This window comes from Scyliorhinus torazame, chromosome 10 (genome assembly GCF_047496885.1).
Source record: "Scyliorhinus torazame isolate Kashiwa2021f chromosome 10, sScyTor2.1, whole genome shotgun sequence".
NCBI lineage: Eukaryota > Metazoa > Chordata > Chondrichthyes > Carcharhiniformes > Scyliorhinidae > Scyliorhinus > Scyliorhinus torazame.
The window spans coordinates 196,846,152-196,872,158 of NC_092716.1; the positions used below are offsets into that span (position 1 = coordinate 196,846,152).

At 42.6% G+C, this 26,007-nt stretch overlaps 1 protein-coding gene across 4 annotated transcripts in view; it reads right to left on the minus strand.

Annotated features, from left to right (window-relative positions):
* Nucleotides 1–516: 516 nt before the first annotated feature.
* Nucleotides 517–26,007, minus strand: part of hipk3a (homeodomain interacting protein kinase 3a) — a 334,036-nt gene continuing 308,545 nt past the window's right edge. For all 4 annotated transcript variants that reach the window (XM_072466227.1, XM_072466226.1, XM_072466229.1 and 1 more), the window contains 5 exons: nt 19,826–20,128; nt 15,929–16,075; nt 13,237–13,496; nt 5,440–5,567; nt 517–4,425 (listed from right to left, as the gene is read on the minus strand). In XM_072466227.1, coding sequence (XP_072322328.1) covers nt 3,949–4,425; nt 5,440–5,567; nt 13,237–13,496; nt 15,929–16,075; nt 19,826–20,128 — 1,315 coding nt within the window. In that variant the 3' untranslated portion in view covers nt 517–3,948. The remainder of the gene's footprint in view (nt 4,426–5,439; nt 5,568–13,236; nt 13,497–15,928; nt 16,076–19,825; nt 20,129–26,007) is intronic.

Sequence of the window (26,007 nt, forward strand, 5' to 3'; positions counted from 1 at the left end):
CGCCGGAATGTGGCGACTAGGGGCTTTTCAGAGTAACTTCATTGAAGCCAACTTGTGATAATACGTGATTATTATTATATAAAATCTTTGACAGGGTAGCTGCTGGGGGGATGTTTCCTCTGGTTAAGGAATCTAGATCACAGTCACAGTGTCATAAGGGGTCGGTCACATTGGACTTAGATAAGCAGAAATTTATTCAATCTAAGTGTTGTGAACCTTCAAAATTCTCCACCACAGAGTGCTGTGACAGCTCAATTGGGGAGCATATTCAACACAGATGAACAGATTTTGGAACATTAAGGGAATAAAAGGGATTTCAGGATAATGTAAGGTATGATCATCAGTCATCATGGTGATTGGTGGATCAGGCTCAAGGGGCTCAGTTCTACTCCAGCTCTGAGATCTTATGTTCTTCTGATGCTACAGCCATCACAGTGTGGGGAAGTCTTGATGGACCAGCTGGTCTTTTACTGCCCATCATTTTCATACATTTGTATAAAATAATCACCAGACTCATTTGCTGCAGCAATATATATTTTAATTCAAAGTGAATCTCGACAATAATACACCATAAACTCTTATTTTTGACACTCACCAAAATAGTCACCTGGAAAACCCGCTTTATGTGACAAGGTACGAAGGCTTGGTCACATTTAAATCACTGAGAACTAGCGAGAAATACTATCGCAAACTGTAAGAGACATACATCCATAAAAATTTTCCCAGTCCTCATATTGTAAATATTGCACAGTGCAATTGCTACATGGCAAACTAGTGTAGCATTAAAATCAAAAGCAAAAAGCCACAAAAAATTCTACTATTTTTTAAACAGTAACAGTTCCAACTTAATAATCAAGTCTACGTTGTTGTGTAATCTAACCAACAGGTTTCTATAACTTGCAGTGTTGATTTAACTTTCACTGAATGACTGTCTGGTTGAGGTGAAGGGGAAGCAGATACACAGGAGAGGACGGGCCGAGGGCATTAAAAGACAGATGATACTGCTCAATCGCCTGCTCCCTAATGTATACATCCTATTCAAAGCTCCCACCCCTGCTAAAATTACTTGGTACAAAGTGATTAAAATCAAAATCTTTGAGACATATTTTTATTTTCAAAATAACAATAGCACTTTCAATCGCACAATGGCCCTGAATTTGATTTGGTACGCTTGGCTATAATGGAATTAAAACCCTACATGCACGTAAAATAAAATTCCAAATTTAAGATACGGTGGGTGTTACATTATCCATCCCCCCACTTGCATTTCAGTGTCTTATTTAAGAATGACTTTAAGGCATCAACCAGTGGATAGAACACAAGAAAAAACTGAATGCTACACTTTGATGAAGTACTCAGCGGGCATGATTTTATCATTCCACAGTGCTACGGCCTATCTAGCTTGCTCTAGCTGTTTCCCTTCAAGTTATTAGTCCCTGTATTTAAAGTTGTTTTTTTTTTTTTATAAACATATGGTGTCTGTTGATAAAAATAGAACTATGCTAGAAAGCACCAAATTTCTCAAGAGGTACGATATACTTTATAAATCCAATTTAACTGTACAACTGTTGTGGTTTAAAAGCCTTTCGCACTTAGGCACATTGTCCTCCTTGGCTATGACTAAAGGCTACTATTGAATAAAACACTGCTTCATTTATTACAAGAATGTGCCGGACCCCTCCCCAAAACTGGTTCTACCCAAAGTTAGCTTATTGAAGTAAAACTGGTGCTGTTTATTAGTGGTGTGTAAGGATCGCTAATGTTTTTTAAATGCCAAAAAATGTAAATAAAGTATACAGAAATTAGGTTCTGCACACTGGCTGCTGGTTCCAGTGAATAATTAAAAGTTTCTGTATTGCAGTGTTAAACTGCATGAGCAAAAAAAAAACAAAGTTAAGTCAATCCTGCAAGCTACAGCAATTCAGATTCTCGAACACAATGCCAATAAGAAAACATAAAGTTAAGTTACATCAATACATCCATTTATATGCAGTGATGAGCTCGAAGTTACTTAAGGTAAAATACTGATGCAAAAAACACACACCCAAAATAAAAACAAAAGCAATTAAAAGTTTCATCATTTACAATACAGTAGTTACAAAGACACTCCAAACAGTAACGCCAAAATTAATCAAAACCCACTTCTAGTTAATGTAATCAGACTTACAGAAATGAGAAGGCTAAGTAAGAACAGTTAATAATCACCTATTTCACAGCTAATTGAAGTGGCAATCATTATATAGCAGCTTATCTATGATACATTCAAGATAAATGTTACGATTTATTACTTTGCCCGAAGAACTAAAACATAGCCTCAACCTTTTTTATTGAAATTGTGAAAAAAGATTTCTTTTTAAAATTCACTTTTCTTTGCTATTCTGTTTTTTTTTTGTGGATTTTTTTGAGGTCTATGCAAAGTTGCTAACCTTGCTTAGGAAATGGGATGACAGGAAAAGTCTTTGGTGCTGCAAAAAGCAACTTCATTTTCAAAAAAAAAAAGAAATTAGTTTTCTTTTTTGATGCACATACCAGAAAAATGCACAGAGCGCGTAATTCATTTTATCTCCCTGACGGAATGTATAAAATAAGCGAGTAGACAGTGAACAAGCTAAAGATAAAACAAAAAACAAACCCAAAATGATAAAGAGGGTAAAATTTGTCACATGCATAAATGATAAAATTGCACACAAAAACTTGCACCTCGTCAAGCCTCAGGACTAAATATTATATTACTACGTATATCAAATACTGCATGGTCTGCTCAAGCTAAGGTGAAACCATATCATGAGTCATTGAATAATATGAATTGTAATTTTTTTTCAATTTTCTAAACAAAGCCATGCCACCACATATCTAATCATTTCACTAAATTCCATAAACAGCAAACTTCTTTTTAAAAAGAGACACACACGCGCACACTTCTATTTCGATTGTATTGCAGATTATTATTTGTTTAACAGTATAAACACTGCTCATTATAGACGAGTTTAAAGTAGAAACCAGTGATCAAATTATCTCAGTCAATTCCTTAACGCTTGCTCTACACCTATGGTAATTCTAGATCATTCGGAAAGGAGGAAAGCAGACACGGCCCACAACCGGCAAGGTACAAAATAAAAGAGCTTCTATTCCTCGGAGGATACTTTAAGCATACCACACGCCAAACCCGAAAAACTAAAGCGCTATTATTCCCTCTCCCCCCTCCCCCCGCCCGCCCGACTCACTCTTTCCCCATCTGTTTATTTCTTTCAATCACTGGATTAGATAAGAATTCAAGTGCTACAGTCCATAACATAGTAGTAACATTAACAACCTCAAAATATTTAAGGCACTATGTGTGTGAAAACCATCGTTACTGATGACACTGAAGAGTAAAAAACCTAATTTTAGGCAACTCGCGCCCATGCAAAACACATGCAAGTGTGGAGAGCAACGGCCTCCAACCCCTTTAGGTTAATGATTCAACACTGGAAAAACACCAAAGACACAGGGGAAACCACAAGTATATTTGCTTGTACACCATACGGCAGACATAATATGCACCTATTGCCCTCACAGGGTTAATAGCATGGCTTCACAAGTGTGTGTTACATGTGTCTTGCAATGGATACCACAAGGCAATACAAAAAGTGGAGAAAGCTCTCTCTCTTGCCCCGTGCTCCCTGCAGCTTCAAATCACTGCACAGATCCTTGGACCTAATGCAACGGTTTTGGAAGCTGTATCATCGAATGTGCAAAGACACATGAAAACTGGGTTTGATTTAAAGCTCAGCTTTTTTGTTTATGCACCTTTTATATACCATGATTAACAAAAATGCAATGAAGAAATGAATTTCTTGTGCCACGGCTTGGAATTATTCTTTAATCAGTAACGTGTTCCTTCAATTCCAGATGCTTTACACATGACTGAGCCTTAGGTCAGTTTTCTTTAGTTTTGTTCTGTAATCTTCAAATATAAGGATACTGGCTGAGCTTTGTTGGACTTAATGGGAATCCAGTGTAGATGGGAGATGCTGCAATGTAGGAGTGAGGATGAAATATTGGCTTGTACTGGTTCTGATGAATGGTCGGAGAAGGCAGCAAACGGGGATTGAGGCCAATAGGGATTTGGTGAAGCAGGCCATTGTGGTGAGAAATACTATAGGCCGTGGGTTGCATGACAGGCCTTGAAGTGCATGGGGAGGCCAGCAGATGGGCCATGGGGGCTGCGTTGCCCAGGGGTCCCGATGGGGGGTAGGATAAGATGGCGGGCTGGCCCCCAAGGTGTGTGTTTCCGGTCAGGTGTCCATGAGCTGTAGTGTGGTTGGGGCTCCCGTGAGCAAGAGAGAAAGGGTGGCTGGCGATTGTGGGCGTGATGAAGGCCTGCTTTCTCCAGTGTCCATAATTGCCATTCCATTCCTGAGGCATCGATCCATAGTGCTGAACCTGCAGAAATATATATCACCATAATCAGCCATCACCCAAATGACTTAATATAAAACACCGAGAATAAATCACCAGTCTACAGAGATTTGCAGGCATCACGAGCAACTGATAAGTTTATTTAGTGACAGGTGTGAAATGCGTAGGCAGAGATCTCAATTAACCATGGCATAAAGTGGGTTTTAGATAAATAAGCTCTCAATAACAATGTTCTTGAAAGGATGTGAGCACAAATAAATCATGAGGACTTACCTATGAAATGTTCCTTTAAAAAATGCAACGGGGTATATAAAGGGGATGGTTTCCCCGAGCTCAAGATTACAGGCATTGGTAAGACCACACCTAAGTAGTGGGTGTAGTTTTGGTCTCCTTACTTCCCCTCTGGGGAGTACAATGAAGGTTCACTAGACTGGTTTCTGGGATGAAGAGATTGTCTTATGAGGAGCGATATAGCAAGCTAAGCCTATATGCCCTGGAGTTTAGAGGAATGTCAGGTGATCAAATGAAAACATATAAAACATATAACCCTGTGACAGGATCGATACAGAGAAAATGGGGAAGCCAAAATATGGGCCACAGTCTCAAAACAAGACGTAGGTCATTTGAGACTGAGATGAGATGTTTCTTCACTCAGCGGGTTATGAACCTTTGAAATTCTCCATCTCCGAGAGCTGTAGATGCTCAGTCATGGAGTATATTCAAGACATATCTTTAGATTCCAAGGGAATTAAGAGATATGGGGATTGTACAGGAAAATGGAGATTGTGTAGGAAAGAGTGGAGGTAGAAGATCAGTCATGATCTTGTTGAATGGCGAAGCAGACTCAAGGTGCACCAATTTCTTATGTTCTTATGAAAGAGAAGGTAACACAGCTATTACACTGAATAGAGTGAGTATCTATGTTTTATACTAATAAAGTTTGTTCCATAAACTCTAATATCAGCTGTCCTGTGCTTATTGACAGGGAGTTGTTGTGAACCAGAAAAGAAGGTCTGAAGAAATTGACTTGGCGCATACCTGACCAAAATTCATGTGTTGCTGTTGGAATGCTGATACAGACTTCTGCTGGCGAATACCTACAGCCGAAGGCTGGCTTATTCTTCCCGGAGCAGATCGGCCATTCGTCAATGACTGACAAGTCGTATCTGGAAGGTGCAAATCAATTCAATATTTAAAAGTGTGTAATCTCTGGACTGCACTATCAGGTTGCTTCCAGATATGGCACAGTCAAACTGTTTCAAAATCTGCAACTAGCGCCAAAAAGTAATGTCCCCAAATGTATGAAATTTCCATAGAAAACAGCTATTGCTGTTGTTCTCACTTGTCCCCTCCATTAAAGAACACACATTTATATAGTCCATTATGACATTGCAAAGGAATGTCTCCAAGTGTATTGCACACATCATTTAGGTAAACCCAACTGCCAGTTTGTATGCAGTAAGGTACAAAAAACAACAATGAGGTAAATTGCCAATTAATTATTTTCAATGGATTTGTCAGAAAGGTGAAAGGTTTTGATTGAATGAATAAAGAGGAAGATTCCCCAGAAAGAAAGGTTGCTAACCAGAGGACATGGATTTAGAATGATTGGCAAAAAAACACAGGGAGTGAAATGAGGAGTTTTTAGACAACAGTTTGGAACGCACGTTCTGAAAGGGTGGTGGAAGCAGATTCAATAGCATCCTTCAAAAGGTTTATTGGGTAAATACTTAGAAACATATAGCGCAGAAGGAAGCCATTCAGCCCAATGTGCTTATGCCAGCTCTCTGTACGAGTTACCAATCAGCCTCAATCTACTGCTCTTTCCTATAGCTCTGTAAATCTTCTTAAGGAGAGATTCCATTCCTTTTTGGAAGTTGCTTTGAACCTGCTTTCACCATTTTTCAGGCAAATCATTTAAGATCACAATATCTTACTGAGTAAATAAATTACTCATAAAAAGGTAACACTTATAGGGCCACAGGCAAGCAAAAGAGGGGGAGTGCGAGAGGGGTCAGTACCAGAATCATTATTTCTCATGACCTAAAAATGGGTGGTCAGGGAACAATTTCAAAATCTGCAGATTACACAAAACCTGGAAATATCGTGAGGATTGTGATTGACTTCAACAGGACATTGGTTGGTTGGAGACAGTGGGTGAGAATAGACTTGTTCCAGGTAAACTGGAATCAAAGCTGTCAAGCAAAATTGTATCAGAACAATTAGCCAATGGGCGTAATTCATCGGAATAATTTCAAAGTCCAGTTTCAGAATCGGTTGTCAGGGTGTTTCACGATGGCTGCAGTGTAGAGATTGACACCGCTGTTCAACAGCACTTAGCCTTTTTTTGGGCCTTGGGGGAATTTCTCCCTGTTGAAGCCACACTTCAAAAATTTTCCGGCACTGGGGAGCTGGGTTGGCCAGCAGGACTGATTCCTCACATATCGGAGGACCACTTTGAAAGGCTGTCCTGATTTCTACACCACTCGCCCCCTTTCAGGATGCCTCACCGCCCCCCCACTTCACGCAACCCCCTCAAACCCTCCCCTCACCCCCCTTTCATAGGCATGCCCTATTGATCATGACCCTTGGCAGTGCCATCATGGCATCTGGAAACCTTGGCATTGTCAGCCTGGCACACTGGCAATACCAACCGGGCATCCTGGCAGTGCCAGGTTGGTACTGCCAGGATGCCCTGGTGGCACTTCCAGGTTGTAAATGCCAAGATGCCCTGTCACCAAATGGCCTGCGAGAACCCTCTCCCCTCCAAGGTGCCATAACGCTTGGTTCATGATTGTGGAAACCAGGGTGGTTGGGGACAGGGCATCTCAGGAGGTTGAGGTCTCTCAGGAGCGGCTATCGACTCCCAAGTGGGATATTTAAAATTCCAGATTGTGCTGGGCATAGCGAGTCGGGTGACTCATGATCAGCCCGGCGCTAATCTCGATTCGGGGCTTTCCCGGGATTCACCTGTTGCGGCTGGCACCATACTGGGGGCGAAGCGGTGGCTGAGTCACGGGCAATAGCCTTTAAAGAAGAGTCGGTACAGATACAATTGAGGTACATTCCCACAAGGCAGAGGGATTGAAAGATGAAGTAGAAACTGTGAACATATGACAAATGTCAGGCTGATGATACAATGGAGAAGCAACCTAAATACATAGACATCAGAGGTGAAGTGAAAAAGGAAATCAGAGAGAGGTTACAAGAGACTGATATAAATGAGAGAGCTAACATAAAAGGGAATCAAAAGTTTTCTTGAAGCATGTAAGCAGAAAGAGGGGTGGAGCCAACAGGAAACCAAAAAGGGAATCTACATATGAATGAAAGCGTCATGGCTTAGGTACTTTGTGTCTGTATTTACCAAGGAACAAGATGTTGTCAAAGTTTAGTGAGAGAGGAAGTAGTTGAGGCACTGGATGGTCTAAAAATATGACATAAAGGAAGTGTTAGGAATGCTGGCTGCACTAAAAGTTGACAGGTCAACAGGACTAGATGGATTGCGTCTGAGGATGTTGAGGGAAGTAATGGTGGAAAATGCAAAAGTGCTGGTCATAATCATATAATTCTCCTTAAATACAGGAAGGAGGAGGACAGGCAATATAGAACAAAGGGTGCAATTCTAAGGGGAACTCAAGAGCAGATAAACCAGATATGGGGTGGGCCTATGTGCACAGATCACTGAAGGTGGATGGGCAAGTTAAGAAAATGTTTTTTTTTTTTTTTTAAAGGCCAATGGGATTCTGAGCTTATAAACAGGGCAAGAGGGTACAGAAACAAGTCAGCCATAATGAGATTTTTTTAAACTCTAATTGAACCTCACCTGGAATATTGTGCCCAGGGCTATGGGGAAAGAATAGACAGTGGGATTTGTCGAGTTGCTCTTGTAAAATGCGAGCACACACATGACAGGCCGATCTTTTCAATTTATAATTCTATCATTGTTTACCTCTTTCAAAGAGCATAGGCACAATAGACAGAATGGTATGTGTGGTGTGATTTTTTTTGGTGCAAGTGGAGAGAAAAAGTGCTGGCTGGGCTACTGGGAGAAATCCCTCTTGGCCTATGAAGATTATTAAGTGGTCTGTAACATCCATCATGACAGCTAACTTGCCATCTGAAGGTCAGAGCTGGTAAACGTTCTGCCTTTGCCTTTTCTAACTCAAGCCTCTTTGTGTTTCTACATCATATTTCACATTGTGATTATTGTTAGTGACTTCAAATCAACCAAATTCTCGGGTCAGAAGTTTTCAAGAGTAGACTTTCATTTCATCAGTTCGTGATTTTTTGTTGGAAATTTTAAGCATGTCAAATTTTAAATGTTTAAATTTTATTTAATTCCCTTGGTCGTTTTTCTCTCTCTCTCCAAATCCAATCTCTCTTTCCCTCTTTTTTTCTTTTCCCGAATCTGATTCGATGCTCATTCTTGGATGGCAAGACTGACGTATGAGGAGAGATTGAGTTAGTCAGGATTATATTCGCCGGCGTTAAGAAGAATGAGGGGGGGATCTCACAGAAACTTATAAAATTCTAACAGAGCTAGGCAGGTTAGATGTAGGAAGGATGTTCTTGATGCTGGGGGAGCCCAGAACCAAGGGTCACAGCCATAGGGTATGGGGTAAACCATTGAGATGATGATAAATTTCTTCACCCAGAGAGTGGTAAGCCTGTGGAATTCTCTACCACAGAAAGCAGTTGAGGCCAAAACATTGTATTTTTTCAAGAGGTTAGATATAGCTCTTGGGAATAAAGGGATCCAAGGATATGAGGAGGAAGCAGGAATTGGCTGCTGGGTTGGATGATTAGCCCTGATCATAATGTCATAATGAATGGTGGAGCAGGCTTGAAGAGCCAATGGCCTACTCCTGCTCCTACTTTTCATGTCTCTATGTTAATTCACCCTCCGTTACTCTCATTTCTCAGTTTATTTTTCGTCAAGGTCCAGACACTCTGGCTCCCTCACTGCGCTGTTATCAGCTCACATTCCCAGAACATAAAGGCACAAAACATTTTTGAGCTGAAGGATGCGAGGGAAACATCTAATAAACAGGGAACACTGCAAAACGCCCCAGTCCAGCATGTTTTGGGCGAATATCCTCGGACTAGTCCTGCTCGGTTATGTAACCTTGTAACAGAACAGCTTATTTATTTATCATATTATATTATGCAACCTTCAGAATATATTAACTGAGTTCTGAAACTCTGTGGTGACCATGACCACTTAATTTATTTACAAGTTATACATGAGGTTTACATGCCACTTTGATGCAGGAAGATGGCACAGGAAGTTCTGCCGGAACTCCAAAGGTGATAGCATTGCGATCTCAGTTAATGTTATAACTGGACGGCACGATCTTAGAAATAGAACCCTGGCTCCAAAGACCGTGACTATTATTTTCTTTTATATAAAACATGGAGACACAGGGCCGCTAATTAATTTCAACTGCAAGAATAAAAGACACTTATTAAACATGGAAAAATTGGATTATAATATGATGCTCCTTTTACTCCCCCCCTTTTTTTAACAAAAACACATTGATTTAAAGATATACATGGATTACAAAGTACTTCAGCTACAATGGTCTAATTGACACAAAAACATTTTTTTAAGCATACAGGATGACTGTGGTAAAATACACACATGCTTTAAAATTTTCTCTAGTTGTGCTTTCCCTTAACAGTTTGCATTCCGAAATCCAGACCAGGTTTTCCAAATTACATTTTTAAATAAAGCTTCTCCTCCAACATTAACAATGAATTCAGTCCAGGATTTTACACCACCCCCTTTTAGGTTAACTGCTTTTACACAAACTCTGAGGTCCAACCACCGATTTCCATAGTTACTTCAACTCTCATTCCACAGGCTGTAATAAAATGTCACAACCTGAAAATCGCTTCAGATATCTTTCTGCATCTCAGCCTTCTTCTCAGCTCTATCTGTCTTCACTGAATAGTTCTAATACTGTTTACCGTTCAAGTGCCTTTAACATCAGATCTCTTGGAAACTTTTCTTCAATTTTCTAGTTCCCTTAACTATCTGCTCTTCAGATCTCTGCACTTATTCTCCTAACCAATCCTCAATGGTATGGCTTTTCTTCTAAGAAAGTTGAGGTATTACCTCTCTAGCCTTCTAAACCAGCCGCTTCTAACAGAGCTGTGAGAGCTGCCTTCTTTCTCCATCACTACCTATTTCCAGCTATCCAATTCAGCCCAAACTAAAACTTAAAAGCTCCTCTACGTTGCAAAGCCCCAGTTGCTAAGCAACTGCTGCTGATTTATTTACTCTTCATGTCACAGCCCTTTCCAAACACAATAGAATCACAGCTGGTACCGAAACCAACTCCTGCACATACAAACACCTTGTCTAGCATGAATCTCAGTACAGGTTTTACCCTTTCAAGCACAGAAATATTAAATTAAACCCACTTAAAACTATACCTTATGTCTAATGTTTACAAATGTTACACTTTGTTTTCCTAACAATAGAAAGAAATATTAATGTAATTTACTTGCAGTGGGCTGCTGTGAGAGTCTATTTTGTTAGTTGTTGAAGGATATGGATAGATACTGTTAGCAGCATTGAATTTTTCATGCAGTTGGCAAGGTTTTTTTGCGTATGTTATATTACATCAAAACGATTGCTGAAAATGGCTCCATTGAGATGTTGTAAAAGGCAGCTGTGAGAAGTTACAGTGGTATAAACTTCAGTTGGATTATGAGAAAATGTCTATGTTCGCTAATCCTCCTAAGATCTCTGAGCTCCTCCTCTGATCTCTTGCACATTCACAATTTAGCAACCAAGGCCCTAAGCCTCTAGAATTCCTCTCAAATCCCTCTACCTCTCTCGCCTCCTTTCAGGTGCTCATAAAACATGTTTCTTTGTGTTCTAATATCTCTTGTGGCTCAGTATCAAATTTTGTTTGATAACGCTCGTGAAGTGCTTTGGGATTTTTTGCTACATTAAAGGGGCTATATAAATGCAAGTTTTATATACTCAACGCATTGAAATGTGAAACTGGAAGTGAAATGAACTCAAAATCTTTTATAGTTAGGTAGATACATAAAAAGAAAATTACAAGAAGAAACACAGTAGCCACCTGCAATCACTATGACCCCATTGCATTAAAGGTATTGAGCACTGAATCAATTGCACATCTACAGTACAATCATTTTTGCCTTGCTCGGCAAACAGACATGGCAGGAATGAAGCCTCAATAAACTCAGACAGTACTGTATGTGTATGTAAGTTATAGGGCTGGATTTTCCGACCGCGCCCACTGCTAGATCGCCAAGGATGGGGACCATGAAAAGGTCCGTTGACCTCAGGCGGGAATATCTGGTCGCCGGATGGGCATGGCTAAAAAATCCCACCCACAGTGTTTGGATAAATAATTTTATCATTGATTTATAATATTATATCATTGTTTTATGTTTTAGGTGAACATTTACACCTATGACGCTTTCCAGTTTACACACTTATGGTTAGACATTCTAACATGGTTCGATGATTCAGAAAATGCCAAAATCCAGAAATGACTTGGCCCCAAGCATTCTGGACTGGAGAAGTCATGGTGGAGATGTAAAAAGTTCAACTGCTTTCAGGAAGTGTTTAATAGGGAAACAGATTTGTAGGTGCTTGAGAAGCAAAACAACCAAAGGATATGGAGGAGGGTCAGTAAGACAGGACTTAAGAGCAAGCTGCCAACAGAAGTCAATTCCTATCAAGCTTCAGCTTGATTGAGTTGATTGCACGTGGTCTTTCTTTTCCCTCCCACCTCAACCTTCAATCCCAGCATTGCTCTTGCTTAGCAGCCACCCTCTTGTGAACTGTCTTGAACTTGATTGGGTGGGTTGTTGGCACTTTTCACACAGTGGATTCGTGCCCAATTAAAACTGCGCAGATGTTGCTTAAACTATAGGAGCCTTATGGAATCATAGAATCTTACAGAACAGAAGGGGACCCATAGTGCCCAAGCAGCACTTAGAAAGAGCCATCCAATTTGGTTCCCCATCTCAAATTTTTCCTTTGAAAATAGGAACATTTGGAAATTGGAAATTAGCCGTTCAAGTCTAATTGTCTTTCAAAGTTCCTTGGAAATTGAATTCACCACCCTCTCAAGGAGAGTGTTCCAAATCTTAACCCTGTGGGAAAATTTCCCCTCGAGTTATGTTGCCAATTATTTTAATTTTTGTCCTCTAGTTACCAGTCCATTTGTTTCTCCCAACTTGCTCAATCAAACATTATATTTTTGAACAGCTATATGATGTCTTCCCTTCATCTTTTCTCCCCCAGAGATCACTACCATCTTGTTCAATCCCTCCTCTTTACTGAACTTCCTCATCCCTCGTATCATCTTAGTTTTAAACCTATTCCTGACATCCTTCCTAAAGTGTGGCACCCAGAATTGTCCACAATACTCCAGTAAAGTTTCACATGGCTTCCATGTTTCATGTTCAAATGTCCCTATTTTCAAAGCCAAGTATCTTGTACACTTTCTGAACTGCCTAATCAACTTGCTCTGCTACCATCAAAGATCTTTGAAAAACACCTGCAGGTCCCTCTCTCTGTGCACCCCACCCCCACCCCTCCCTGCCTGCCAACCTCTCAAAATATTATCAGGTTGTTTCATCTTACAGCAGACAGAGAAGAGCATACTGTAATTTTCCAGGACTGGATTTTAATGCCCCTTAACCTCTGTCCAACCCTGTTCGTCCCAACACTCATTGTACAATGTGACCTTAAATCAATTCTCATACCACTTCTATGCAACTAACTGCCGACTGCAATTGCAAATCCAACTCTCTGCGATGATGCATATAAAAGCAAATCCTTACCTGTGTTTGAGACCCGCTCGTTCAAGTCTGTTACGGAGACCGAATTGCTGTTCTGTACCCTCATCGGTGGCACCACCATGGTGCGCACAGCGGGCTTGGTGCTGTCTGTTCCCTTGGAGTCCATGCTGCTCGAATTCTGGTTAGCCGCATCCTGAAGGAACCGTTCTTCCAGGAAAGGACTTTCATTCTGTCCTGAAGACTCACTGGTTGGGGATCCATCCACAGTGTCACAGCCGCTCTCCGGCTCATCCTCGGACATGCTGGAATATCAATGATTACAACGTGCTGATTCAGATACCGGTCAGCATCAGTTATGCACACATTTAAATCATATTGTTGCTGCATGAAAAAGTAGTTGCATTATACAGCACCATTCGTGATCTTGAGATACCCCCAATGTGCTTCACAGTTAATGAATTACCTTTTCTTTGAAGTTTAGTCACTGTCGTAATGTAGGGATAGTCAGTAGCTAATCTGTGCACAGCAATGGTCCACAAACAGCAATCAGACAATATTTGTTTAAGTGATGTTGGTTGAAGGGTAAATATTGACCACACGATACCAGGAAGAACTCACCTGCCTCTCTTCAAAAAAGTGTCTTGGGAATCATTAGGATGCACTAGAAAAGGCAAACATGGCCTCAGTTTTAAAAATTAATCTTAGGGTTGATGTAGCACTCCTTCATTATTGAATTAGGACTATCAACCTGGATTATGGTCTCACGTCCTTGGAACAAGACTTGAATCTATTACCTCCCAACTCAGAGGCTGAAGCATGGGTCACGAGTGACATACGAGCCACTTGAAGATGTGTCATTCATCTCTCCTACCTCCTCCACCACTCATTGCTCGCTTCCCAGTTGCGACATTTATGTCAATGTTTTCCGATTTTAAGTGTGCAAAAAGAATATTGGCACACCAGTTCCAGAGAAGGATTCCGCCCCATCCCCTGACCCAAGAATCCTTTCAAAGAATTGTCACACTCAACAGCAGGATGTTGTGACCTCTGGCAGGGACCATGTGCTTTACCTCCCTGTCAGCTCCTTCGTCCATACTGCAGTCCTGCACACAATCTAACAAAAGGTATGAACTTGTTAATTCGCCTGAGGCGGTGTTTCACCAGTAGCATTTTAATACCAGGTCTAGCTCACAGCAAGCACCAAGTACTGATAGGTTTTGTATTTCTCAAATTAGGCCATGTCTAGAGAGGAGCACTGTATAACACAAGGCAGAAGTAGTGGTGTGGTAGTGTCAAGAACAAACAAGAGGCATGTCATATTTTGCCATAAGTGCAATTATTATTGCAGCTCATCAATATACAAAATAAATCAAGGAGTCAGAACTAAGGCTGACACTAGTTAAGTAAAGAGGTGGAGGGATAATTTGGGTGTGACATTAAACAGAAATATAATCTGCCTGTTTCACAATTCAGGTTAACAATCCCATTTTTCGACAATAGAATGGAAATTCACTTGGGTTCAATTTATTCCTTGGAAATAAGTTATCACTCTCCAAACCCCATTTTTGTCACAAAGGCCCACACAATGTTAAATTTCACCCTCTAGTGGGTTCCATTTCCTATTGCGCTATGAATAGCATCTCGTTTACATTGTATATACGGCACAGAACCACACCATTTGGCCTAACCAGTCCATGCGGTGTTCATGCCCCACTCGAGCCTCTTCCCATCTTTCCTCTTCTAAATTGACCATTGCAATCCTCTATTCTATTCTCACTCAAATGCTTGTCTAGTTTCCCCTTAAATGCATCCATACTACTTGCTTCAACCACTCCCTGTGGCAGCGAGTGACCCATTCTCACTCTTTGGGAAAAGAGGTTTCTTCTGAATCCCCTAATGGATTGCTTGGTGACTATTTTATATTGGTGGCCTCTAGTTGTGCTCTTTCCCACCTAAGGAAACATTCATTCTGCATCCACACTATCAAAACCTTACATAATTTTAAAGACCTCTAATTAGGTCACCTTCACCTGTCAAGTCTTTCCTGATATGCCCACGCATTTCTGATCATCCTTTTAGACCATCGGGAATTTTACCAGGGATGAGGGACTTCAGGTTATGTGAAGAGACTGGACAAGCTGGGATTATTCTCCTTCAAGCAAAGAAGGTGAAGGAGGGACTTAATAGAGGGTTGCCCAGCATTTTGACAGAGTAAATTAAGAGAAACTGCTTCTCATGGCAGGAAGATCAGTAATCAGGTTTAAGATAATTGTCAAAACAACGAGAGGGGAGATGAGGAGAAATGTTTTTACGCAGTGAGTTGCTGAAATCGAGAATGGCACTGCCTGAAAGAGCAATGGAGGCAGTTTCAATTGCAGAGCAGAATTCCACATGAATTTGAAAGGAAAAGAATTACGGTTACTGGGTAAGGGGGTGGGGAAGTGGAACTAAATGGACAACTCTTTCAAAGAGTCGGCACAAGCACATGGTCCCTGTAACTTCCTGTCCCCACTGTGTTGATAGGTTACAAATCTGTCCAATTTCGGTGATTTTCTGATCATGTCAGATTAGCAGAGACACGGAGTTTACTTGAAAACGTGAACTATGCACTAAAACATGGTGAGAAGAAATTAAACACCTCCCCCCGCCCCCCAACTTCTTCCTCCAATCCAGCTCTGCCACTGTACTCAGAACGCTGACATACTGAATGCAGCACAAGATCCATCATCTGTACCTGTTAGGTCTCTTGCAAGGAGATGGGCTGGACTGTGCCGAATTGGATGAACTGGTACTCAGGGTGCTGTCGGGGCTACTTAACGAACACACACGGTCGATGTTGAGGGTGCTCTTGCATGCTTCGCAGTCCGGACTGCCTTTACATCTAATGGTGGGTAAAAAACAAACAATATCACTTCAATAGAAGTCAGTCTGCGACTAAATAACTGCAAAATCCAGACAAACTCTTTGCCTCATTTGTTATTCTGCTGGAACCACTTGCAGCTCCGTTGGACCAGTTTTTTTGTTTCATTACCACACCTTTTGTCTTGCAATCCGCCCTTTTATGATTCAAACACTCCCGTCAGCCACCAGATCCCTTTTGTTCTTTAGTCCCCTCACTGCACCCCCTTTCTCTTTTCCTGGCTCTGAACTTGTTTAATAACTTTAATACCTTCCACTTCTGATAAAAGGCCATTCAATGCAGTCATGACTGATCCTCAGCTCCAATTTCATTTTCCCGCCAGTTCTCCACATCCCTCAATTCCCCGAAACACCAAATATTTGTCTATCCCAGCTTCATTCAACGATGGAGCATCCAACAAACCTCTGGGAAAGAGAATTCCAAAGATTCACAACCCATTTGAGTGAAGTAATTTCTCCCCTTCTCAATCCGAAATGATCGGGATCTTATCCTAAAACTGTGCCCCCGTCTTTTAGAAACCTCCTGCCCCTCCACCCCACCCCGATTAATGAAAACACTCAGCCCTTCAAAATTTTTTATGTTTCAATGAGATCCATAGAATTCCGACTGTGCAGGAGGCCATTCGGCCCATCGAGTCTGCACCATTCCTCTGAAAGAGAACACGACCTTGGCACACTCCCACATGGTGGCACAGTGGTTAGCACTGCTGCCTCACAGCTCCAGGGATCCGGGTTCAATTCCGGCCTAGGGTGAATGGCTGTGTGGAGTTTTCACTTTCTCCCCGTGTCTGTGTGGGTTTCCTCCGGGTGCACCGGTTTCCTCCTGCAGTCCAAAGGTGTGCATGTTAGGTGGATTGGCCACGCTAAGCTGCCCCTTAGCGTCCAAAACGGTTAGGTGAGGTTGCTGGTTTACGGGGATACGGGGATGGTGTGGGCTTAAGTAAGGTGCTCTTTCTAAAGGTCGGTGCAAACTCATGGCTTGAATGGCCTCCTTCTGCACTGTAAAACATATACTTCTATCTGGTAACCACACCCATTGTGCACATCCTTTGGACACTAAGGGGAAATTTAGCATGGCCAATCCACCTAACCTGCATACCTTCGAACTGTGGGAGGAAACCGGAGCACCAAGAGGAAGCCCACGCAGATAAGGGGAGAACATGCAAACATTACACAGACAGTCACCAAGGCTGGAATTGAACCAAGTCCCTGGCGCTGTGAGGCAGCAGTGAAAACCACTGTGCCACCATGCCGCCTCTCATTCTTTTAAACTCCAAAGGATAAAAGTCCAATTTCCTCAGCCTTTTATCAGAGGACAACTCACTCATTCCAGGAACCAATTTAGTGAACCTTAGCAATACCATTTCAAATGCAACTTTTACCTGAGAGCACAAATGGGGTTTGAAGTTTAATATGCAGCACTCCCCCAGTACTACACTTGGGAGGGTCAATCTAGGTTTTGTGCTCAAGTTCCTGGAGTGGGGCTTGAAACATACGCGTTCTGACTCAGAAGCCAGAAAGTTACTGACTGGGCTGTGGTAGATACTTTAGAGCAATTCAGTCAACATAATTCAGTCAACATTTATTTCTAAGTAGAGTGCAATAATGATGGGCTGCTTTCTGTACTGTGAAATTCAGCGATTCATCTCTTGGGAGGTGCCTCTTTATATTGCAATATAAAGACACATAATTCTCCAAAACAGCTCGCTTAGCAAATTTATCCTGTGAATGCAAGTCCACTAAATTTGATTGAAATTCTCCAAATGTATTAGATACTTGAAACTCATATGAGAGAAATAGAGAGCGAGAGAGAATTTTAGACAATGTGCCTGAATGGGATTCAAACTGGGATCTTAGTTCATAACAGAAAATAGAGATAAATATGGACAGATATGATCTTAAGCTTTATGGAATACAATGGCTGTTATGTTCAGAGGTCAAGAATGTGTAATTTGTGAAACACAGCGAGCAGAGTTCATGATTGGCAGGCAGAGGAGAGGCATAGAGTAACGCCCTGGGGAGAGAGACATTTTGTAGATGTTTCTCTCATGGGATTAAATAAGTGAAATGGACGCTTATCTTAAATTGCATCAAATATGAGTGGTTGAAAACAATTATTAGGCTCCTCACAACTAAGCTGCGTTGTGATGGAGGCAACAACAGCAACTTCTATTTTTATCAAAATTTAAACATAGCATCTATCGCAAGGCACTTCATAGAGCTGAAACCGATCCTGCTCAGTAACAGAAGATGGAGAAGGATATTAGTAAAGAAACATGTTGGAAAGATAGAAACTGAGGGGGGCAATGAGTCAAGGAGGTCACCCAGGGATTTGAAAACAATGAACATTTTAAAATCAATGCTTTGCTGGTCTGGAAGCCAACGTGGGTTAGTAAACACAGGAGATATGGGTTAATGGGGTTTGGGGAGTTAACACATGGGCAGCAGACATTTGGATAAGGTCAAGTATAAAGTGGAAGATGAGAAGATAGCCAGGAGAGCTGTGGAATAGTCGAGTCTTGGGGTGACAAGTTTCAGCTGCAGATGAGTTAAGGTAGGGGCAGTGACAGGCAGTGTTGGGAGATGGAAGTAGGTCTTGGCAATGGAGCTGATATGGAGTTGTATGCTAATTTCAGGCTTAAATAACATCAAAAACAACATGTTCATTTCTCCAGATCCATAACATTTGAGTAAGAGTGAGTAACATAAATGATAAGGGAAAGTGAGTTGCCTGGTGGGTTGACTGCAGGGTCCCATATGGAATAAACTGTGGCTTTCAACTCTCCGAATCACAATCAGTAAAACAAAGGGCTATTCAACAAGAAGACACAGCGGGTCTCTGTCCCTGAATGGTGACCTGGCCTCGGTTTAGCCTTTAATTGTGTGCAGAGGCTTTGTGTGTCTGCCTATACTGGGGAGAGGAGATGGGTTAATTATTGTGGTTTTATATTTTTAAACCACAGGGTGGCAGACAGTGTCATCATCTTCACAACTGCTGAACAAATTTAACTCTTGCGGTCTGATGGGAGTCTGCGCTTTGACAGACCTGGATGATCATAGCTTCCGACTGAGTGAACGATTCACAAATGACAACCATTTGTAAAATTTCGGCAACTAAAAATATTATTCACAGTGGGTTTGAATGCTGTCCAAAATTTGAATAACACTGAAAGGTGGAATCTTACAAATGCACAGGGTTATTGGAGAAAGAGCAAGGAGAGTGAAACTAATTGGATAGCTCTTTCAAATTGCAGCACAGGCACAATGAGCCAAATGGCCACCCTCTATGCTCTACGATTTTGCAATCTAATCGAGGTGTGTAAAAGGTTAACGGAATTTGATAGAGTTGATATGGAGAAACTATTTACTTTGCAGGAGAAACCAGAACAAGGGGAGATCATTTTAAAATCAGAGCTTGGCCACTCCGGAGTAATATCAGGAAGCACTTTTCCCACACATATGCCAGTGGAAATCTGGAAAACCGTTCCCCAAAAGGTTGCAGACCAATTGGATTATATTAAAACTGGCATTGTTAGATTTTTCTTAGGTAAGGGGGGTTGAGGGATGCACAGCAAATGCTGGTAAATAGATCTGTGATCCAACTGAATGGCAGAAACACATTAGAGGAACTGAATTGCCTCATTCTCCTGTTTCTAATGTTATGAGTGCACATTGAAGTGGAGGCACAGATTATTTTAAACAAAAAACTCACTCTTCTGGTGAGTGGCTCTGGGAAGCCTCCTCATCATCCGTGTCGCTGCTGATGGTGATGACACTGGCGGCGGGGCTTGGGGAATCAGCAATAATGATGGTCTGGCGTTGCTTGTTGGCGATCAAGTTGCCGTCCAGGTCCTGCCCGACTGAGCACTGGAGGCCACAGCCCTCCCCATCCTTCCCACTGTGATTGTCCACTGCTGCTGGGCAGCCTTCTGACTCGCCGGTCTTTGGACTGTTGGTGATCTTTGGAGACAGTGGCACAGAGTCCTGCAGGTTGTTGTAGTGGGATGTATTGCTCCTGCCAGGAAACAATAAAATAGAGCAAGGGTGAGTACACGTTGAAGGGGTTGTGTCCAACTAAGCACGCCAACATATATCTGTGCTCTTCGCAAACTTTGAGACGCTTGCAGTGTGATCCCTTTATCTTCCACAACGTCATGGACTTTATAAATAGACTACAAATGCATCTTTATGAATCACTGTTAGGCCCCTGTTGGCATATTTCATCCATGATGTGGAGATGCCATTGCTGGACTGGTGTGGGCACAGTAAGAAGTCTCACAACACCAGGTTAAAGTCCAACAGGTTTATTTAAAATCACAAGCTTTCGGAGCAGATTCACAATCACAGCATATACAGGGGAGACACAATTGCAAGATAGTTACAGATTGGAATGTCTTATATTGCATCCAATTCTGGGTACCGCACTTCAGGAAGGAAGTCAAGACCTCGGAGAGGGTGCCGAGATTAGAGAAGCTGGGATTCTTCTACTCAGAACAAAGAGGTTAAGGGGCAATTTAATAGAGGTGTTAAAATAATGAACTGTTTTGATAAGGGTAACTAGGGAAAACATCCCACTGGCAGGTGGGATGGTAATCAGGACATTGAATTTAAGGTAACTTGCAAAATCACCAGAGTGGAGGTGGGGAGAATGTTTTAACACATCGAGTTTAGTATGCATTGTCTGAAAGAATGGTGGGAGCAGACTTAATAGTAATAAAAAAGGATTTGGATAAATGTTTGTAAAGGAAACACCATGGGGAAACAGCAAAGGGAATGAGACTAATTAGATAGCTCTTTCAAAGAGTCAGCATAGACACAATGGACCAAATGATCTCTTCCACTGCTGTATAAGGTTGTGATTAAATTCTGACACATTTTAAGTGGGTACCAACACTCCAGTTTGGGCTAATTTGGTGTTCGATATTCCAGCCCGTGCAACAAACACCCCCGGGCTCAGCAATGTTTCAAGTTTAAACTGAAGTACTTTCTTTGAGAGGTGCCAATCAAGGCAAGTTGATTCACCGAACTGCTATGAACTGACCTCGAGGAACGCTCATATTGTTTAGAAAACCATAAAGATTTCTAAAACAGGAGGAGGCCATTTGGCCCTTCATATTTATACCAGATGTAAAATAAGCTTGATGTACAGCACTGCAGGTTACAGTACTTCAGGTGCATATCTAAGTACCTTTTAAATGCAATGAGAGTTTCGGCCTTTACCACCCTTTCAGACACCTAGACTCCCACCACGCACAAGATCAAAATATATCTCAAAGCCCCTCTAATCCTTCTTCCAATTATTATAAATCTATGGCTCCTGGTTACTGTCCTTTCTGCTGAGGAAAATAGGTTCTTCCTATCCACTATCTAGGTTTCCGCATAATTTTAAACACCTCAATTAAATCTCCCCTCAGCCTCCTCACCTGCTCCAAAGAAACCAACACCAGCCATTCAAATCTTTCCTCATGGTTAAAATTCGCAGTCCCTGGCAATATTCTCATAAGTCTCCTCTGTAACCCAAGTGTGATCATGTGCTTCCTGTAATGTAGTGACCAGAATACATAACTCTATGCAGACAGTGGCCTAATTAATGTTTTTACAACACTAGCATAACCTCTCTGCTCTTATAATATATGCCTCAGCTAATAAAGGGAAGATCATGTGTGCCTTCATCATCATCTCAGCTACCCGCTCTGCTATCTTGAAATCTGTTATGTGGGGATGCCGGTGTTGGACTGGGGTGGGCATAGTGGGAAGTCTTACAACACCAGGTTAAAGTCCAACAGGTTTGTTTCGAATCATTAGCTTTCGGAGTGCAGCATTCACCTGAGGAAGACGCTGCGCCCCAAAAGCTGGTGATTCGAAACAAACCTGTTGGATTTCAACCTGGTTTTGTAAGACTTCTTATTGAAATCTGTTGGCGTGCACTCCAAGATCACACTGGGCCTCTACACTTCTCAGTATCCTACCATTTATTGCATATTCCTTTGCCTTGTTTGCCCTCCCCAAATGCATTACTTCACACATTTAGAGTCAGAGAAATTTTACAGCATGGAAATAGGCCCTTCAGCCCATTGTGTCTGTGCTGGCCATCAAGCACCTATTTACTCAAATCCCATTTTCCAACACTTGGCCCGTAGCCTTGTATGCTATGGCATTTCAAGCATTCACCTAAATACTCCTTAAATGTTGTGAGGGTTCCTGCGTTACCACCCTTTCAGGCAGTGAGTTCCAGACTCCCAACACCCTCTGGGTGTAAAGCTTTCCCCTCACATCTTCTATAAACCTCCTGCCCGTTTCCTTAAATCTATGCTCACTGAAGGGAAAAGTTCCTTCCTGTCCACCCGATCTATGCCCCTCATAATTTTATACACCTCAATCAGGTCATCCCTGAGCCTCTCTGCTTCAAAGACTTAGTGGCATAGACTCTCTGGATGGCTAAAATGCTTAAGCCCAGGCAACATCCTGGTGAATCGCCTTTGCTCCCTCTCTCGTGCAATCACTTCCTTCCCATAGTGTGGCGGCCAGAATTGCACACAGCGCCCCAACGTTTTATACAGCTCCATCATAACAAAGAACAAAGAAATGTACAGCACAGGAACAGGCCCTTCGGCCCTCCAAGCCCGTGCCGACCATGCTGCCCAACTAAACTACAATCTTCTACACTTCCTGGGTCCGTATCCCCTCTATTCCCATCCTATTCATGTATTTGTCAAGATGCCCCTTAAATGTCACTATTGTCCCTGCTTCCACCACCTCCTCCGGTAGCGAGTTCCAGGCACCCACTACCCTATGTGTAAAAAAACTTGCCTCGTACATCTACTCTAAACCTTGCCCCTCTCACCTTAAACCTATGCCCCCTAGTAATTGACCCCTCCACCCTGGGGAAAAGCCTTTGACTATCCACTCTGTCTATGCCCCTCATAATTTTGTAGACCTCTATCAGGTCGCCCCTCAACCTCCGTCGTTCCAGTGAGAACAAACCGAGTTTATTCAACCGCTCCTCATAGCTAATGCCCTCCATACCAGGCAACATTCTGGTAAATCTCTTCTGCACCCTCTCTAAAGCCTCCACATCCTTCTGGTAGTGTGGCGACCAGAATTGAACACTATACTCCAAGTGTGGCCTAACTAAGGTTCTATACAGCTGCAACATGACTTGCCAATTCTTATACTCAATGCCCTGGCCAATGAAGGCAAGCATGCCGTATGCCTTCTTGACTACCTTCTCCACCTGTGTTGCCCCTTTCAGTGACCTGTGGACCTGTACTCCTAGATCTCTCTGACTTTCAATACTCTTGAGGGTTCTACCATTCAACAATCTTCCTGCTTTATATTTTATGCCTCGGTTAATAAAGACAAGTATCCCACATATGTCTTCATAACCACCTTATCTACCTGTCCTACCATCTTCAGAAATCTATGGACATGCACACTAAGGTCTTCCTGATCCTCTGTACTTCCTAGGGTCCTACCATTCATTGTATATTCCCTTGCCTTTTTGGTCCTCCCAAAATGCATAACTTCACACTTTTCAGGGTTAAATTCCATTTGCCACTGTTCTGCCCATCTAACCAGCCCGTCTATATCATCCTGTAATCTAGGGCTTTTCTCCTCACTATTTGCCACACCACCAATTTTTGCGTCATCTGAAAACTTGCTGATCAAAACTCCTACATTCACATCCAGATCATTAATGTTCACTACAAACAGCAAAGGACTCAGCACCGAACCCTGGGGAACACCACTGGACACAGGCTTCCAGTCACAAAAACAACCTTCGACCATCACCCTCTGTCTCCTTGTCCTAAGCCAATTTTGGATCCAATTTGCCAAATTTTCTGGATTGAGTTCCATTTGCCACTTTCCTGCCCACCTTACTAGACATCGACATCAACCTGCAGTCTACAGCTTTCTGCCTAGCAATCACCCAACCAATTTTTGTATCGTCTACAAACCTCAATCTTGCCACCACATTTAGGTCTGAATCCTTCATGTATACCATGGAAAGCAAGGCAACTAATACCAAGCACTGTGCAACCCATAGAAACAGTCTTCCAGTCACAAAAGCACACATTAAACATAACCCTTGCTTCCTGCCACTAAGTCAGTTTTGGATTCAGTTTCCTTTGCATTCCATGGGCTTTTGATTTCCAGACTAGTTTTCCATAATGGACCTTGCAAAAAAGCCTTCCCAAAATTCATCGAAACTACATCAAATGTGCTGCCCCTCATCGCTCCTCTTTGTTACTCCTCAAAATATCCAATCCAATCACAGAATCACAGTGCAGGAGGCCATTTGGCCCATTGTGGCTGCACCGACTCTCCAAACAAGTATCATGGTTCAGTGCCATTCCCCTGCTTTTTTCCCATACCTCAGCACATTGTCAGAAACTGATTTCCTTTAACAAATCCATGCCGACTGTCCTTTCTAAATGGCAATTAATGCTGTCCCTCAGAATTGTTTCCAATAATTTGACCAATGGGTTTAGGCTGACTGGCTTGTAATTACTCGGCCTGCCCCTTGCTCCCTTTTTAAAAACAGCGGTACAATGTCAGTGCCAGCCTTGTAGCCTGAGAGGATTGGTAAGTAATCGTCGGTGCAGAGCTTTTGTGATAACATAGGTCATATTGTTTGGTATCAGTTAATTAAAGAGATATGGTTTTTTTTCAAAAAGACTAGAGCCATTTGTTTCCTCGACTTCTTCGGACCTCGAGACAGAAACAGGGCCAACCATCACTTATTATCTGCAGACAAGCCTTTGCAGAAACAACAAATATCCTCCAATCAGGACTCTGTTAGCCCCGGGACTTGCTGGTGTGGGAATTAGACACTGGCCTGAATTTCATAGCCAGCAGTGCACACTGGTGAGCTCAAGGAAAGCTGCCTGCAAAATTCTAGTGATCTCTGTGGCATGGAGTCCCCCTTTCCCAATGTCAGTTGGAATCTGGCGCCAAATCAAGGAGATCTCCAGGCGCCCATCAACATTGACATCAAACAACATCCGGTTGCGGCTATGCCTAGGTAGGTTGCACGTTCGGCAGCTCCCGCCGGGAACTGACTTTTGGGCTCTTCAGAGGGGCCCCAACGGCAATTGTTCGATGGCTTCCAGTGTGGGAAGGTGACAGCAAGGTCCCCCCGGCAGTATATGGATTGGACCAGGAGTGGAGCGGTTAAAGAAGTGATCCTGGTGCAGCGGAAAGTGCGAAGGAATAAAAGCAAGATGGCGGCGGGTGGAGATCAAGGAGCGTGGGCGCAGTGGTCGCAGGAGCAGCAGGAGTTTCTTAAACGCTGCTTTGAGGAGCTGAGGACAGAAATGCTGGCGCCAATGAAGGCAGCGATTGAGAAGTTTGTGGAGACGCAGAAGGCCCAAGGGGCGGCGATCCGGGAGGTGCGGCAAAAAGCCTCGGAGAACGAGGTCGAGATCTTGGGCCTGGCAGTGAAGGTGGAGGCGCACGAGGCGCTGCACAAGAGGTGGGCGGAAAAATTTGAGGGCCTGGAGAATAGGTCAAGGAGGAAGAATCTTCGGATTCTGGGTCTCCCAGAGTGGAGGGGTCCGATGCCCGGGCATATATGAGCACGATGCTATATTCGCTGATGGCCACAGGAGCATTCCCGAGGCCCCTGGAGCTGGATGAGGCTCATCAGGTTCTGGAAAGGAGACCCAAAGCCAACGAGCCTCCAAGGGCTGTAGTGGTGAGGTTCCACCGCTTTATGGACAGAGAGTGTGGCCTGAGATGGGCCAAAAAAGAGCGGAGCAGCAGGTGGGAGAACATGGAGATCCGAATTTACCAAGACCGGAGTGCGGAGGTGGCTAAGAAGAGGGGTGGTATTAACCGGGCTAAGGCGGTGCTCCATCGGAAGGGGGTGAAGTTCGGGATGCTGCAGCCAGC